Source organism: Chelonoidis abingdonii, chromosome 2 (genome assembly GCF_003597395.2).
Source record: "Chelonoidis abingdonii isolate Lonesome George chromosome 2, CheloAbing_2.0, whole genome shotgun sequence".
Taxonomy (NCBI): Eukaryota; Metazoa; Chordata; order Testudines; family Testudinidae; genus Chelonoidis; species Chelonoidis abingdonii.
The window spans coordinates 45,316,702-45,334,312 of NC_133770.1; the positions used below are offsets into that span (position 1 = coordinate 45,316,702).

A 17,611-nucleotide genomic window follows, 5' to 3' on the forward strand; every position below is an offset into this window, starting at 1 on the left:
GATAAGGAGAGCTGCCACACATTAGATTTTAGGAGAGTTAGTGTTTTACTTGGAGAGAACTAAACCATTTAGATCCTCACAATTGTTTGTGGCAGTTGCAGACAGGATGAAGAGCCTTCCAGTCTCTTCTCAGTTTTTAATTTTGTTATGGATCTCCTTTTGTATACGTTTGTGCTATGACATGGCCAGTGTAACTCCACTGAGTAAGGTACTGGCTCATTCAGCCATATCACACATGGCCTTTGCAGCCTTTCTAGCCTGTGTGCCTATATTCTGGTTATTTGCAGAGCTGTAACTTAGTCTTCAGTGCATGCAGGCTGGCATAATGAGAGGCAAATGTAATAGTATAGTGATGATACTAGATTTGGGCTTGTTGTTCTTCCATTATTATTCTGGTAGACGCCAATCCCACCTTGAGATTGGCTGCTTGTGAGCTACTTGAAGTGGAATTGACATGTGAAATCAATTGAAGAAAAATAGTTACTGACCTGTTCTATAACTATTTTTCTGCAAGATGTGTTGTACAAAAGCTCCCTGACTTATGCAAGTGTTCTGTACAGGAACATCTTGCATAAATTGAATTTTGCATAAATTGGGAACGTATCTCCGACAATTACATGCCAAAAAAAAAAAAGGCTTACAGAACTTGTTCCGTAAGTCCGGATTTCCGTAAGTCGGGTTTGCAAAACCCAGGGAGCGTCTGTACGTTGATTCTGTAACCCACCCTTCTTTCCCTCTTTATAAGAGTCTATCTGACAAGAGAGAATGGAGAGGGGTTGGAGATGGCTCTGCCCTTTTATACTATCATGCAGCAGCACAAGGCAGCAGAGAGCACATGCATTGCCCCAACGGGTACCACTGAGGGAAAAATCTCCAACGTCAGTGTGCTTGGCATGCACACACCTGAAGTGGAATGGACATGCACAACACATCTTGCAAAACAGTTACAGAACATGTTAATAAACATTTTTCCCCTGTGTAATACAAATAGCGGAGATTTAGCTCTCTTGATTTGCATAGCTGGTTTTGGGCTGGCATAAAAGGCACTAATCCATTTAAGAGGTAGGGGCCAATATCCATATGGGACTAGATATTAAACAGGTAGTTCCTCTATCGTCTAACAAAAAGCTTTCTCTACACCAAGTGATAACAACAAAATACATGTTGTTTTTATTTGGCACTATGAGTTATTCCAAGGATATATGGATATTATGTACCATTTGTCTATCTTTAATGAGTCTAGTTTGATCTGGGTTTATATAAACTGAGAACATGGGCTGCAGTTGGTTAGCTAGTATTTTTGCTAAAATCTTTATAATAATTCAGCAGGGAAATGGGCCTAGTAAGAGTTGCGTGTATAATTAAAAAAAAAAAAAAAACTAACAAAATGACTTGCCACATAATTAATTGCTGGTAGATTTGATATAGTTTGGAAGTAACTTGACCTGATTGGGGTAATCTTAACTGTTGCCTAATTAAAACGAACAGATTGTTTGGAATTATTTCCTATCTTTTGAATTAGGACCAACTATCATATAAAAAATTCTTCTTTATTCACTGAAACACGAGTTAAACCTGGGCATGCTTCTACAATAGTCTGCTAAAGCACTTGAGTGTGTGTACATAAGTCCTTACTCTCTGAATACATCCATATCAAAAGTTTAAAAAATGTATGAAAACAGTGATAGTTGGGACCTGTTATAATTGCTCTCTTTTGGGGAGCAACCCCCGTCCCCCCATTGGCCTAGATGATCACAGTGATCCCTTCTGGCGTTAGAATCTGTGTATTGTATGAAGAGACTGTGTATAATCTAAAGTATCTGGTCTCTCATTCACAAATATTTGGTTTGGAGCACGAATATTTGGTTTGGAGCATGCCGCCTGTTTACTGGTGTTTGATTTGGGTATATTTGACTGGTACCAGAGGAAAAAATTTAAATTAGAAAATATTATAACCTGCACTGCCAAATATTTAACAGCACACAGAAGTTTAGCTTTTAAAATTATGTACAGACAGACACCATTTTATAATATAATTCTGTGTAAAAGTACTGATTAATAAACAGATTTCAGTGATTGCAAAAATGAAGTTTACAAGGAGTTCCAAAGTAAAGGTATGTTGCAAAACTTATTTACAGAAATAAGTATGGAAAGCTGCCAAAGGTTTCACATCTGTTTTCATTAAATTAGAAATATTTTGTACATCTGAGTGAAAGTTAGCCAATTCTATATTCTTGAAGGAAAGATTGCTACTTCAGAATTCTTATTTGAATACTCCTATAAAACGTGAGAAATGTGTTTTGTAGTTTTGTTTGTTATTCCTGTAGTCACGTATACATTAAATACCAAATTTATATTTTTAGTAGCAAATTGGGTAGTAGCTTTCCCCCTCCAGCTGTACTGGTCTGATTGTTTTCCAGAGGTTCAAATAAACAGAATTCTTTTTAGTACAGTATGTGATTTAAGTATTTGGTATTGTTTCTTCCTTTCAGGGCAGAGCGTGGATCAGAGTGGCACTTATGGAAAAACATCTGTCAGAATATATTTCTGCAGCTCTAAGAGACTTCAAAACAACCAGGTCTTAAAGTCCTCTTATTTGCTTAATGCTAAATTTCAAAATGTTGCTTAGGCAAAAGATCTAGGTTTCGGAATGAACTTGGTACTTGATCTATTTAAGGATAAGAAGTAAATAGCAGAAATGGTATGTTCAGTTTGTATGAGGGGTATCCGTTGCTGCTTTTGCAGACTGTTCTAGAGGCCTATATTTATTTATATGTTAGCATTGGCATAACTGGAAACTTGTATATTCCTTTCTGCTGATAAAAGTGTTTTTTGTTTTTTGTGTTTTTTACATGGAAATTTTGGAGAGGATCATGAAATAGGAAACTAAACTTTGGAAGTGGGGTTGGTGCTTGTTGCCTACATAAAGGTAGAAAATTAAACATTGGTCTGAGGTCTTCTTCTCAAGATAGCGGAAGTGCCATTAGATTAAAAAGCCCTCAAACACAGTGAAAAAAGTATTTACATTTGTCCCAGTTATTATGGAGAGTTTCCCCAGGCATATTTTAGGGGGGAAAGGAAGAGACTTCTGGTAAAGTACTTTAGAAAGGATAAAGGGAAAGGTTAAAATGAATGCACACCAGTGCTGGTTATAGCTGTGAAGTACTGCTGTAAAATGTAATAACTTTGGTTATATTTGATAATATACCAATTATGTAGTTTTATTGTCTTAATAAAAGAGAACGCAATAGTGGCTAGGAACTCTAATATGAGCGTATAGTATGATAGATATGGTATCAAAATATGTTGCTGCTGTTTTGGGTTGCTTTTGCAGGGGCTTCATGTCATAGATCAGAAGGGTCTCTGTATATAGAGCTGAGACTGCCCCTATAATAATGCGAGTATCAGGCCTCACGATATCAGAGAGACTTGAATAGACTGGGGAATATTCAAAGAATGGCAACAAAATTGAGTAAGGGAAAATAATTTCACTAACACTTAATAATTTCTGTAACACTTTTTGTGCATGGAACTCAAAGTGCTTTAGAAATCTTAAATTGCACCAGCGTCAGGTAGATATTATTCCATGTACAGATGAATTAACTGAGTCTTCCAGTCACGTGCTCTTTGCTTAAAATTATAAGCATTTATCCAGGTATATTTACACTTGAACTGTGTGAGAAATTCTTAAAGCACTTAAGCATGTCTTTTGTTGTTGTTGTTGTTTGTTGTTTTAAAAGCCCAACTCTTGTTTTATTAATTTCTCTTCTAAAGAATTTTGTTTTTAAAAAAAGTCTTCTTAAGCTGTGAGTCTTTGTTCATGTCCAGTAGTTTAACTTGCTAGGTAATAGAAAACAATAATTATGATTAGCTGGCTGTTTCACTAGTTTAACTTTTAGAAAACAAACCTTTTATCACCGTTCATTTGGAATATGAGAAAGTTCCCAATAACCTTGAAATATATACAGAGTCTATGTTTCAGTAGACCTTTTAAAATTAATGTTTGTTATACATTCAACTTATGAAATTACTGTTAGTAATATTGAAGTTTTGGTGCTGGAAGTTTTAGATTTCCAGTTATTCAGCACTAAAGCAAAACATTTGGGGTTCCCAATCCATAAGCAGCAGAGGACTAAATCAGTGATTTCCTGTGTGGACCTATAGAGTTAACTGAATTCTCATATAAATTTGTGTATAATTATGTCAATATCAGTTGAATTATCCAGAATTATTATTTAGCGATTTATTTCTTTGTTTTTTTTAATAGAGATGGCCAACATTTTCATACATGAGTTTCTAAAGTTAGGCACCTGAATAAGTGGCCTGACTTTAAGGGTGCTGAGCATCTGCTGGTGCTATTAACTTCAGTGGGAGATGGATGTGGTTAGTCCCTTTTGAAATCAGGCCATTTATTTAGGTGCTAAAATGTGGATATTGCTGTTTTACCCTAGGCCCCAGTCTTTCAGTGATCTTTCATGCACTATGTGAGAGTCTTTCCCTATGGCAGGGAAAGGCTTCAACAGTGGGGAGACAATGGGACACTACGCTGCTAAAAATAGGAGTGTAGACTGCTAATATAGTCAACTGTTGAAAGTTAAATCTGAATACTGGGTCTTAAAATTAACTTTAAGTGCAATTAAGAAACATAGATGAAAAAGGCTTTTACAGTAGCATCAATTGTCATTCTTTCAGTAGGCATGACACACATTCTCATTCACAAGTAAAACTCCAATTGTGTCTTTTTCTCTCTCTCTCTCTTTCGGTGGCGGGGGTTGTTGTTTTTTGGCTTATCCTTTTCTACTGCTATTTCTCAAGGGCATGAAATTAGACTCCTAATACATTAATTAACATATATCTAGTTATTTTGTTTGGCACTGTCTGGATTTGATACCTTTTAAAATAGTTTTATCATTATGGAGCACTTCCCTGCCCCCCTCTTGAATTTCTTGCTTTATAGTGCTCTCTTTTTTTGCTTTACCAGAAGTGAAATATGAATGCCCTCTGGGTATCCAGTGGCTGTTTTCATTTATTTGGATTTTAAGTCTTTTTTTAAATAACTTTAATAGTCAGTGGGATAGCTGAATTATTATTTAGAAAAGAGATTGGTGCTCATTTCTGGGGGGGGGGGGGTTGTTTGATTTTTGTGTGTGTGTGTGTGTGTGTGTGGTGAAAACCATTTTGTTTCTTGCAGGAGATTTTATGAAGATGGAGCAATTGTCCTGGGAGAGGAAGCAAATATGCTTGCTGGCATGTTGTTGGGACTCAACGCTATTGACTTCAGGTATTCAGTGTGTCTGACAGGTGTTTAGTTATACTACATTTAATATCCTAACCTTTATTTTTGAATCATTTGTAGATCCTGGACCCTTAAACCAGTTTTCAGTGTAGTTAAAGATGTCTTTTTCGTATACTGTGCTTAGCACAATGGAGCCCCAATCTGATTGGAGCCTGCATATGCTGCTATAATACAAATAAATAATATCCTTCATGAAAGAGAATATCAACTGTGTGCTCCAACATGGATTTTGGCTTGTGTATGCATGCTGTTTCATTTCTTTCCTCTTCTGTCGCAGTGTATTAAGGCAACAAAAACACACACTTCTGTATGTCCTAGATTAAACTTCAACCAATGATCAGTTGCTTCAGTTGCTGATATTTTGATGCATTGAGAGAGACCACTTTTGCATCACATCCATTATTCTTCAGTTATTTTCCTCCTGTACTGACTAAAAATGTTGTTCAAATAACCGAAAGTGTCCCTTCATTACCATCAGAATGATTGATTAATTTTTGAGATCTGTCAAGTTTGTCAGTTGCATGAGTACTTTGGGAATTGCAGCTCAAATTTTGGATAAAACACTGATTTAAGTGACTAAAAAGATTCTTTTTAATGTTATATTAAGTTTGTCTGTTCTAGCATAATGTAGTTGATCTTCCAACAAATATTTGCTTTAAATGTTCAGAAATGTGTCAAAGTTCTTCGGCTACTGAACACTATAGCAGGATCTGTAGTTAAGGTGATGGCACTAAGGGTTCCATTCTAGCTTCCTGTTCATCTTTGAGTGTCCTCTGCATATTTCCATTCTTGGGTTGTGCCAGTTGGTGCAGCCTAGACGGTAGAACCTGTTCTAAGCAGTGCCTGTTAGAGTGCTCACACATGCTCTCTAAAATGTTATGAAGGCAAGGCTATAGTGTGGCATGGCATCTACTGTTCCGCAGTTCCTTCCAACCACAGCATTAAGTAAAAGTGAACTTTTCCACATCTCTTGGATTTCATCTATAGTACCATTAGATATGTAGGTATTTTAGAGTTGATGTTAGATACTTTATCTCAGACACTGTTTCCTTCTCCAGATCTAAAGCAGAGCTCTGTGTAGCTCAAAAGCTTGTACCTTCCACCAACAGAAGTTGGTCCAATAAAAGTTCTTACCTCATCTATCTTGTCTTTCTCATACTTAATACTCTTAGTAAAGTTACAATTTTTAATCTCTCTCTGTTCTAACTATCGTAGTAGTCAAAAATAAGAGAAGTAGTCTTCAAAAGATGCACTTTGTGTCCAGAAGTATTTCCAGCATCAGACGTTACTATAAGGCACCCTGCATGTCTTGGTGAAAGACACACTCTGCCCAGAAGCTCCATCTGCTGTACATTTACTGCAAGATTGCATAAAACCAGACAGAATGGATCACAGGAACTCTTACTAGTTCTTCAAGTAGTGTCCCTATGGGTACTCCACTTTAGATGCATTCGCACCCACTGCACCTCAGATTGGAGATTTTAGGTATCAATGTCTGTCCAGCCCACAAATATGTTCTCCCTGTTTTGTGCCCTGCATCAGAGATGTATAGTGCTGCATGGGTGAACTGTCCTCGGTTCCTTCTCAACCGCATCAGCCTGGAGCCCCAGCAGCATCTGAATTGAAATTTCCTCATTTATATCTTACTATCTTGTTCAAGTTAATTAGTGCTGGTTCATAGTTTTGAGTGAGTTAGTGTTAGTACTCCCCCCTCCTTTTTTTTTTTTAAACAAAGCTCTTTTATCTTCTTATTAAAATAGCAAACTACTTCCTGTCCTTATTTTTCCTTGTCTCTTCCCTCTGGGGAAATGAAACCTGGACAGGGTATGCCTGGCTCTCCCTGGTTTAAGTGTTGCCTCTCCTACTATGAAGCAGTCCTGGTCAATGACAGAAATTTCTGCTGCTTTCGCTGTCTTGGGGAGTCATACGTGCTTCAGAAGTGTACTTTCTGCTTAAATTAAAATCAAGAGCCATAAAGAACCATGAGCTAAAATTCCGGCTGCTAATGATGGAAAGTTCACTCCGAACATCCTTCCCCTCCACCATGTACAGTGGTCCCCAGTGAGGCCCATTCCATTAACTTCCTCTGCTCACTATTCCCCTGCAACTTTGAAGAGGAAATCTTTTTGGATTCCTCTCAAAAAGCCTCAAAAAAGTGGGCTTCAAGTCCACTAGATAAAGAATCTATCACAAAGAGATGATCCCTGACAAGGTCTACCACCTTGGCACTCAATCTCTGCCTCTGTGCCTGCGAGACTGCAGGCTCCTCAGGTACCAGCACCGCCAGCAAGCCTAGGGACTCTAAGAGTTCAGGCTCCAGAAGATTGCTACTGTTGCATGAATGAAGTGGTAGAGAGAAAACAAGCTTCTCCAAATCAGTACTGTCACAGGCCTCTACAGCCCCAGTATTTAGTTCTTCAGCTCTGCAGAAGACCGGTTCAGCAACTGCTCGTCATTCAGTCTCATCAGTTGAAGGCTCTCCATTCCACTATCAGAGAGTGAGCCAGCCTGAGGCCTCTGCAGAACCAGCTTACCATTGAGAGACATGACACATCCAGTTGTATGGACATCCTTGGTTGCCCCACCCATGCCCTTTGCACTACCTCAGTGGCCTTACTGGGACTCCTGGGTAGCCTATAGACACCAATTATTGAGGGCCCATAGTGTTTCGCATAGAGATAGGAGAAGACAATCTTCAACGGTGTCTCTGTCTAGACCTCATGATCTGCAAAAGGAGACCTTTGAGAAACAAAGTGAGACCAAAGAGATTACTACTTCAACCAACATCTCTTCAACTTCTCCTGATAAAGCTGTTATGCTTCATCCACCAACCTTGGCAGATAACGTCAAACAATTTCAGAACCTTATCAAGAGGGTAGTGGATTCTTTAAAAAATTCTGCTGGAAGAGGTTAAGGAGTCGCAACACAAGCTGTCAACGTCCTGTACGTGCCCACATTGCACTTCTAATTAATAAGGTCTTGCTGGACCCAGCAAAAATTATATGGCAGACAGGAGCCAAAATACTTCCCATATACAAGAGAGCAGACAAGAAATACTGTTCTCTCTAAAGATTTGGACATTTTATTTTCACACTCATCCCTAAACTCCCTTGTTGTTGACCCTGTACATGAATGTGGCAGACAGCACCTAGCTAAATCGACACCCTGTCACAAGGATTTGAAACGTCTTGAGTTATTTGGACTAAAATCATATTTATTGGTGACCCTACAATTTAGGGTTGCCAGTTACCAAGCTCTTATGGCAAAGTACAGTCAGGGTGCTGTTGAGGTCCATCTCCCCAATTTACAGGCTCTCTGGCTCAAGGCATGACTCCTTGATGGTTGAAGGCTTGGAAATGACCTACTCTGAGGATCTAAAGGTGGTGCTATTATGTAGCAGGAAACAAACTATTCGTCGCACATGTATTCAAAAGTGGAACAGATTCCAACTCTGCTGTGACTTAAGACAATTATTCCTACATCCCCTCTAACTACATAAGAATGGCCGTACCGGGTCAGACCAAAGGTCCATCTAGCCCAGTATCTGTCTACCAACAGTGGCCAATGCCAGGTGCCCCAGAGGGAGTGAACGTAACAGGCAATGATCAAGTGATCACTCTCCTGCCATCCATCTCCATCCTTTGACAAACAGAGGCTAGGGACATCATTCTTTACCCATCCTGACTAATAGCCATTTATGGACTTAACCACCATGAATTTATCCAATTTTCTTTTAAAAACTGTTATAGTCCTAGCCTTCACAACCTCCTCAGGTAAGGAGTTCCACAAGTTGACTGTGCGCTGTGTGAGGAAGAACTTCCTTTTATTTGTTTTAAACCTGCTGCCTATTAAACTACTGCTTGTGCTAGATTCCATCCTAGAACTAAAAATGTCAGGATTATCTCTAACCTCAAAGGTGCTTCTTGTAGCCATCACCACCTTCCATCATAAGATAGACGGTTATTCTGTTTTCACTCATCCTACAGCAAGGAGGTTTCTCAAGGGTAACCTCTTCCCACAAATCAGATGCCCTACACTAGCCTGGGACCTCATCCTTGTCCTCAGTTGCCTTACAAGGCCTCCCTTTGAATCCATGGCCACCTGCACTCTTCTACACCTCTCTGTGAAAACTGCATTCCTAGTAGCCTTTAAGTCCCCTCAGAGAGGGGCTCTAAGATATCCCTCATTTACAGTCTTTTTCAAAGACAAGATTACACTATGACCACACCCCAAGTTCCTACTGAAAATATCTTTAGAATTCCATATAAACCAAGTAATCCACCTCCCAGTTTTCTTTCCAAAACTGCAGTAGGACAGAGGGAGGTGACATTGCACACACTTGATGTCAGGAGAGCACTAGCCTTCTATTTAGATAGGACTAAACCCTTCAGGAAATTTCCCAAACTATTTCTCTCCATTGCAGATAGATCAAAGGATCCTCAGTCTCTAAACAAAGACCCTCTAATTGGATATCAGACTGCATCACCTATTGCTTTCATTCTCTCAATCTTCTATCTCCTTCTAGAGTATGAACTCACTCCATGATGACAGATTTTAGAGGGATAGCCATGTTAGTCTGTATCAGTAAAAACAACAAGGAGTCCTTGTGGCACCTTGGAGACTAACAAATTTATCTGAGCATACCCAGATGAAGTGGGTTATAGCCCACAAAAGCTTATGCCCAAATAAATTTGTTAGTCTCTAAGGTGCCACAAGGACTCCTCATTGTTTTCACTTCATGAGATTTCGCTCCACTTCCGTAGCCTTTTACAGAAATATGCAAAGCAGAAAATTGGACATCTGCTCATACATTTGCTGAACATTATCCACTCGTCCATGACTGTGTCCAGTGCCATATTTGGCTCCACTGTCTTATCCTCAGTTCTAGACTTGACTCTGAAGCCCCACCCCTCACTTAGGGGTATTGTTGTAGAGTCACCTAAAGTGGAGTACCCATAAAAACACTGCTCAAAGAAGAAGAAAAGATTACTTACTTTATGCACTAACTGTGGTTCTTCGAGGTGTGTGTCCCTATGGGTGCTTCACTATCCGCCGTCCTAACCTCTGCTTTGGAGCTCTTACCAATGAGCTCTGCGGTAAAGAAGGAACTGAGGGAGTTTGCCTGCACAGAGCTATATAGTCCTGATGCAGGGCATGGGACTAGGAGAACACATGTGTGGACCAAACGGACACTCCTACCTAAAATCTCCAATCTGAGGTGCAGGAGGCGCAAACGCACCCAAAGTGAAGCACCCATAGGGACACACATCTCAGATACTCACAGTTACAGCACAAGGTGAGTAACCTTTTCTTGTGGAAGTAATAGCAGCAAAGTCTATTGTATCTGATACATCCAAGAGCATGTAATATGAGTGAAGAGACCTGTGTCATCTCTGAGTTTGGTACCTACTAAGACTAAGGTACCTATGAAGACATCAGCACCAGAGGTAGCCCCAAGGCTAGCAGTGCTCATGGCACACAGGACGTTGGATCTGATTAAACTAAAAGCTCCTAAGCTTCTGTCAGCACTAGTTTCATACATTACAAAGTTAAGGCCACTTGAAAGGCCACAAGATGCATCGATTGCAGCTCTGAGGAAGATGGATAGAATCATAGAATATTAGGGTTGGAAGGGTCCTCAGGAGGTCATCCAGTCCAAACCCCTGGTCAAAGCAGGACCAATCCCCAGCTAAATCAAAGCAGGAAAAGAGCATCCAGTGTTAGCAGGGCTGGATCTCAGATGAGCGATTCATTGGATCCATCAGTCCTGGATCCACCAACATCAGTTCCCAAACTGAAGATAACAATCCAAAAGGAAAAATGTAGACAGAATGTTCTGTTACTGGTTTTGAGGGTTCCTATGATCCTAAAGGCAATGGCAAAGACCTGACTGGAATTGGCAACAGTGGAGTCATCGGAACCAGACAGTATTACTCTAGTAGCCAAAATTTGCCATATAGCTCTACAATCACACTGGGCAACAGATCTACAAGAGGTACCTTCAGAGTTGGGAGAGAAGAAAAGCCCCTTCAGATGTCTGTGTTCGGGGTCATACCCTGAAGAAGACAGGTAGAAGGAAGGAAATACCTACTTTCTCTCCAGAATTTTTTCTACTGCCTTTAGGTTCCTCAGATTCTCTATAACACCATTTACTATGCATCACATCTTGGTTCTGGTAGTTCTCCGATCTTCTTGGCTTGGATCCATATTTGGAAGAGAAGCAGGATACACTAAACAACCTGATACATTCCCTATGTTCCGTTCTGTAGGAGCAAGATATACACCTGGATATTGAACCTTTAATCCTCCTTACCCTTTGATTACAAATGGCACCTGAGGGTGGGTACTGGCAAGAATGGGCTCCTTAAGCTGCATAGTTCTGTTGGTATACATCAAGGGGATTTATGGAGTCTCCCAGCTACTATTTGGCATATGAATCATTCTCCTGCTAAAGATCAAGAAAGGATCTCTATTATAGATTTGAGCTTTCTGTCTCTGTCTCCATCTCCTGACTTCAGTGAAGAATATCTGATGGCTCCTCTATCTGAAGAGGAAGAAGAATTAGCCCCACAGATGAACTAGCAGTAGCTAGTAACAGAGCCAGACTCTTCTGGTCAGAATGTGGGCATCGCTTCTGCTTTGTCTTTCTCTGAGGATGCCCTACAGTTTTGTGAATTAGTAGATAGGATTAATGGTACCTCTAAAACTACCTTCTGTGGCAATGGAAAAAATTCTCCCATCCAGTTTTTGACATTTTGAGAGCCTCTTCAGACCAGAATTTCTTTACCCATATTGGATGGGCTGTTGTCATGGCCAAATCTGTTTGGTCTACTCCAGCAGTTTGTTAGCCCATTTTTTAAAAGGCTGCTAAGCTTTATACCGCCTGTCCTATGAAGAGTTGTTCTTATTTTCACTATATGCAGCCCAGCCTAACTTGTTCATAGTAGCAGTCGCTATCGACAGCTGGCACATTCCATGTTATTTGTCAAGGAGGGTAAAGATTGTATACTTAAGGACAAAAGGTTTGTTCTTTATCTTCTGACTTCTGAGTATTATGTCCTGTTATCAGTTTCACCTACAAGAAAAGATGGTGACCTTTATTCAAGTGCTATCAGAAGATCAGCATAAACTGGCGAATGATATTTTAACTGGCGGACAGAACATAGTGAAAGATGCTCTCAGAGCAGAGGTCCACAGTCTGTGAGGTGCGCTTCCCTGGAGGGGTGCAGAGGAACATTGGGGAGGGTGGCGTGGCCCAGGCATAGGTGTGGGAACTAGAGATACGGGGATGTAGGTTTTACACAGGGTCCCAGCTGCCAGCCCCATGCCCAGGGTCTTGGCTGTGGCCCCAGCCTCAGCCCTCTTACTCCTGACTGCCCCCCACCCCCAGAGAGACAGCTCTGCTCCCAGCCCCAGCACTGGGGTGGGGGCAGACAGGGGTAAGAGGGTTGGCTTTCAGCACCCCCACTATTAAAAGTGTGTTGCAGCACCACTGACCCCAGGGCCCCAGCTGCCGGCCCCTGTACCCCATTCTTATCCTCACTCCTCTGGTGGGTGTGGACAGGAGTATGGAGGGGGCACGAGGTAAAAAGTTTGGGGACCACTGTCTTAGAATATCATTTGATGCTTCATACTCTTTGACTGGAGCAACAGCATCTATTATTAGCTTAAAAAGACATGGCAGGTTAAGATCTGCTCTTCCCAGTGAAACAGGTTCAGAATAGAGGACTTTCCCTTTGAAGGGGAGAATCTATTTAGCAATCAAACAGATGAACCACTGGAGAAGCTAAAAGAATACATGGTCTACTGCCCAGTTCCTTAAGTTAATTCCTTCTGCTGAGAGAAGAACATCTGCCCCTACATTTTGAGATACCATAATTGATCTTATCTGACACCATAATCATCTTACTATTACACTTTCAGTAGCAACTAAGCGGCAACTGTCACTCTGAGCTAGTTTTTTCAGCTTTGTCTGAGTGCCTTTACTCCAGACATTGAGTGAACTAGTTTGTGAGCTGTGCTATACATTAGATTTCTGTATTGTTTTTAGCTAGACTTGTCTGTATAATGGTTTGTATGACATGGAAGATGGATTTGTGCTCCATGTTGCATCCTCACACCTCCCCTTACTGCAAGTTTGAATATTTTTAGCCATTTAAAAATATGTAAAGGTTTAAGATTTCTGGAAAAGCTCACTTTGACTATTTCTTCAGAACAGTTTTTTAATTTGATAAAGGAATTTCTTTAACAAAAGTAAGCTTCTAAATTGACTGCAGGAACTGTCTCCCTCTGAGGAGCAATTTTTAGAAAGTGTATATTTTGGTTTCTGGTGAGGGAGGGAGAGGAGGAATGAAAAAATTGTATTTGAGCCTCTTGGAAACCTTGTGAAACTATTGTTATAATGAAACCTTAATTTTAGATCAGAACCATGTTTAATCTTATCTATTTCTAATCTATGTTGTGATCTTTATATTTGAGTTTTAGAAAGCTATATGGCTACATAGGGACTTTTCTGAATGTCGGTTTCTAAAATGTTCATCTGTTCCTGCAACTCATCACTTGAAGTGGTAAAAAAAATAAAATAAAAATCTAATAGTTATTGCAGTAATTGGTTGTGATGTTATCAACCATGCTATTCCCCCTCCCTCCATCTGCACCCTCACAGTAAAAATAACTAATTTAAAAAGCAGAATTAATAAGGTGGTTGCCAGTTGCTCTGATCACTTCCCTTATATGTACATACTTTTCTCCATCCCTTTGTCTGGTCTTTTAGGCGTGGAACTAGCAACCACTTACACACATGCTTGCTTTTATGCATGTGAGTAGTTCTATTACAATCAGGTCAAGTATCTGTGTAAACATTTGGAAAATCAGGACTTAAGGTAGCAAACCCATTAGGGTGGTGATTGATTGTTTGGAAAGAGCTGGGCATGCTTTGGGAATTTAATCTCAATAGCTTTAATGTGCAGAAAATGCAGCAATATATAAACAGAATTGTATCTAAAGGAATGTCTTTCTCCAACTTTCCATGCACAATTGGCAGCTCTTCAAAACCTTTGAGAAAAGGCAAACTAAGAACATACTCCCCTTTCCCCCTGAACAATACAGAAAATATAGATATGTATAAAAACTACATCCTTCTGAAACAGAGGCAATAACTTTTCACTTTTTAAATAAATTAGTTGGTAATTTAATTTTAACAATCTAGATTCAGGATTTGTGATGGTATTTCAGTAACTGAAAACTGTACCCCACAATCTTTTTTTTTAAATAATACTTCAATGATTTTGTTGGTAAAGATCAAATTATGTCCTATTAAGATTGAACTGTGTCACTGCCATTTTGTTTAATTGGTGTAACATGGTTACTGATTTTCTGTATTATGTCAGTTTCTGCCTGAAGGGAGAGGGATTGGATGGCAACTTTCCAGCTGTAATAGATTACACACCCTATCTGAAGTTCACCCAAAGGTACTTTTCTATCCTGAAATCTCATCTTATTTTTCAGCTTCACTTGGTAGTTGGATATTTTGCCTTTTACTTATCTTTTTCAAGTTTATTTGGCTTCAAGTGCAGAATGTCTCAACGTACTTGGTGACCAGTATGGGATGTTTAGCTTTTTATTGCTGTAATACTGCGTGACTTATGACCTGTGAACAGTCATGCTGGAATTTTAGTCTATACTCAGGTGTTTAATACTCATGCTAATTTTAAAGAGAGAAATTACTTTTATCACTGAACCTTAGACTTTTTAATTAAAGCTCATATCAGACTGTAGAGCAGCTGTAATCAATGCTTTTTTTCTGTAGGAAGATATGCCAATTAAATTTTCTTTCCTACTTGTACCTTTCTTCATAGTTAATGGCATTGTTCATATGAAGGTGAGAAAAATCACATCTGCACCTATATCTTGTTGATTTCTGTTGCACCTTGTAAAGTCTGTCTATATGTGGTATTTGTAATTAGCCCTTCAAAAATATCCTGTGGTTACCTATATAATACCTAGGTCTCTTCAACCGATTTTAAAGTATATGATTTAGCATAATGGTCCTTTTTGACAAACAGCATTTAGTTAATATCTGTATCTGACTGAGAACAGTGAGGCCATCAGTAGCTCCACTCAGCACCTCAAAAGAGCATGGAAATACTGCTATAGATTTTGTTGCTAGATTTAACTGTTTTGGAAAGCAGGTGGGCATTAAGATGTCCTCCCATGAAACATTGGATGTACTGTTGCTAAGACACATGGCTGAAAAATAAACATTCTAATTCTTCTCTAGAGATACAGATCTCATTAGAATTTTTTTAATTGCCTAATTGCAAAGTTTAAGTTAAACTACAAAAATATTTTTGACCCGATCTGTAAAGGAATGTGAGCATTTCTTAAAAAGTGTGCACACACATCTTATCGAAAACCCTATGTCTGTTCAGGGTCACCGCTGTACTGATATAGTCCAAAAGCTTCAATGGACACCTGTGTTTGTCACAGGAGGCCTGATTTGTCTTAAAATTAAAACAAATTTAGACCCCTTAGGTACTGGGGCAGTGATTCAAACACTTCATGTTGATCCTTGATAATGAGGAGTAAAAGATCCATAGGTAATGAGTGTGTTATAGTAACATGCCTTCAAGAAGTATACCAACAGTGAACTGTTTTAAATATCGGTACTATGATTTATAGTATTTACAACGCTAAATACTTCTAGAAGAAACATGAGCAATAAGTGAATTATGCAGAACTCTCACAGCTGAAAACTAGCTAAAAGTTCTTGATGATGCAGCAGAAAACTTTGTAACAAGGAAAAAGATAAAGGTATAAGCTAAAATTCTTACCTTTCTGAGTTAATTGCCGCCTCCTCAATTTAGCATAGCAAGATCTTCCTTTTTGTGCTGCCCTAGAGAGCTGATGACTTCACAGACACAGATTCACAACCACCAAAAGTAATGCCAGGAAATAGCTTTGTGTTTGCTGAGCAACTAATGACTATCTTGTAAACTATAGTTGTAATGTTTAATCCTACAGCTATTCCATTACTGTTTTCCTTAAAAAAAAAAAAAAAAAAAACCTTTGCATTTCTTGTTTTAAGAGTAGCAGTGCTTCAGTTTCAAGGCAGGTTTTCTGTCAGTTAACTGTAATTTTTATTTTGTTTATAAATTTGGTCCTTCAGTTCTGATAGCATCAGCAGTGATGAAGAAGAGCTAAGGACTCTGGGGAGTAGCGGCAGTGAAAGCAGTACTCCGGAAAATATTGGACCTCCTTTCATCATGGATGAAAACAGTTGGTACAACAAATGCAGAAGGGTAGAACAGAAGTATCGACTCACCTTGGAGCAGAAGGTAAAAAAAAAACAGTTTGTGGAAGGGTGAGGGTGACTGAACTAATGTGTATTTTTATGTCGAATGTTATTGTCATTGAAAAGACAGGATCCTGTAAACAGGAATTCTTCTAGTCATATATTTCTGTCAAAACATAACAAATATAGCTATTATTGTGCATCAGGTTAAATGTCATTGAAATTGGTGGATTCGACTGCCACACTTTGTTTAAGATGGCAGTAAGAAACACTTATACTCCTTTTATAGCAGCTCCCAACCTAAAACGAGCATATGTGAGTCCACTCAGGAATTTGAATTCATGTGAGTGAAGGGCTTGGGTGGGGAGTGTGGAGAGAGAAGCAGAACCACACAGGAACAGATTTAGAAAACACGTACAGTATGGACAAGAGGCTTGGGGCTGTAAGCAACGAAACTATCTCCTGAGTCTTGCCTCCTCTGTTCAAGGAAAACAGGACTTTGTTTATTGACAAGAAATATACAAAATTGCATCAGAGGTACCTATTGAAGCACTGGGATTGGGCAGGTGTGGACCTACCCGTTACCAAAGGCCTCCCCCGTCAGCTTAAGGGGAAGAGCTATTGGACTAAGGCATCAACTAATTTGGAGGGATGACAAATGAAAAAATAGGGATGGAAATTAAGGTCACAAGGATAAAATCAGGGATCCAGAAGGAGCCAGTGAGCAGAGAACTCCGGACAGCACCCACTGGTCCTTGAAGGTGCCAGGGAGGCAGTGGACACAACTCAGAGAAACTCTGCCTGGAGATGAGACTTCAAGAGGGATTGGAAATAGGCCTCACAGGGTACGTCTACACTACGGTGGTATTCCAATTTTACATAAACCAGTTTTATAAAACAGATTGTATAAAGTCGAGTGCATGCGGCCACATTAAGCACATTAATTCGGCGGTGTGCGTCCATGGTCCGAGGCTAGCGTCGATTTCAGGAGCGTTGCACTGTGGGTAGTTATTCCATAGCTA

At 39.6% G+C, this 17,611-nt stretch overlaps 1 protein-coding gene across 4 annotated transcripts in view; it reads left to right on the forward strand.

Moving 5' to 3' along the window:
* RUNDC3B (RUN domain containing 3B) overlaps positions 1-17,611 on the forward strand; it is a 178,216-nt gene that overhangs the window by 67,452 nt on the left and 93,153 nt on the right. For all 4 annotated transcript variants that reach the window (XM_075062321.1, XM_032806254.2, XM_032806259.2 and 1 more), the window contains exons 4-7: positions 2,493-2,578; positions 5,192-5,281; positions 14,686-14,766; positions 16,464-16,632. In XM_075062321.1, coding sequence (XP_074918422.1) covers positions 2,493-2,578; positions 5,192-5,281; positions 14,686-14,766; positions 16,464-16,632 — 426 coding nt within the window. The remainder of the gene's footprint in view (positions 1-2,492; positions 2,579-5,191; positions 5,282-14,685; positions 14,767-16,463; positions 16,633-17,611) is intronic.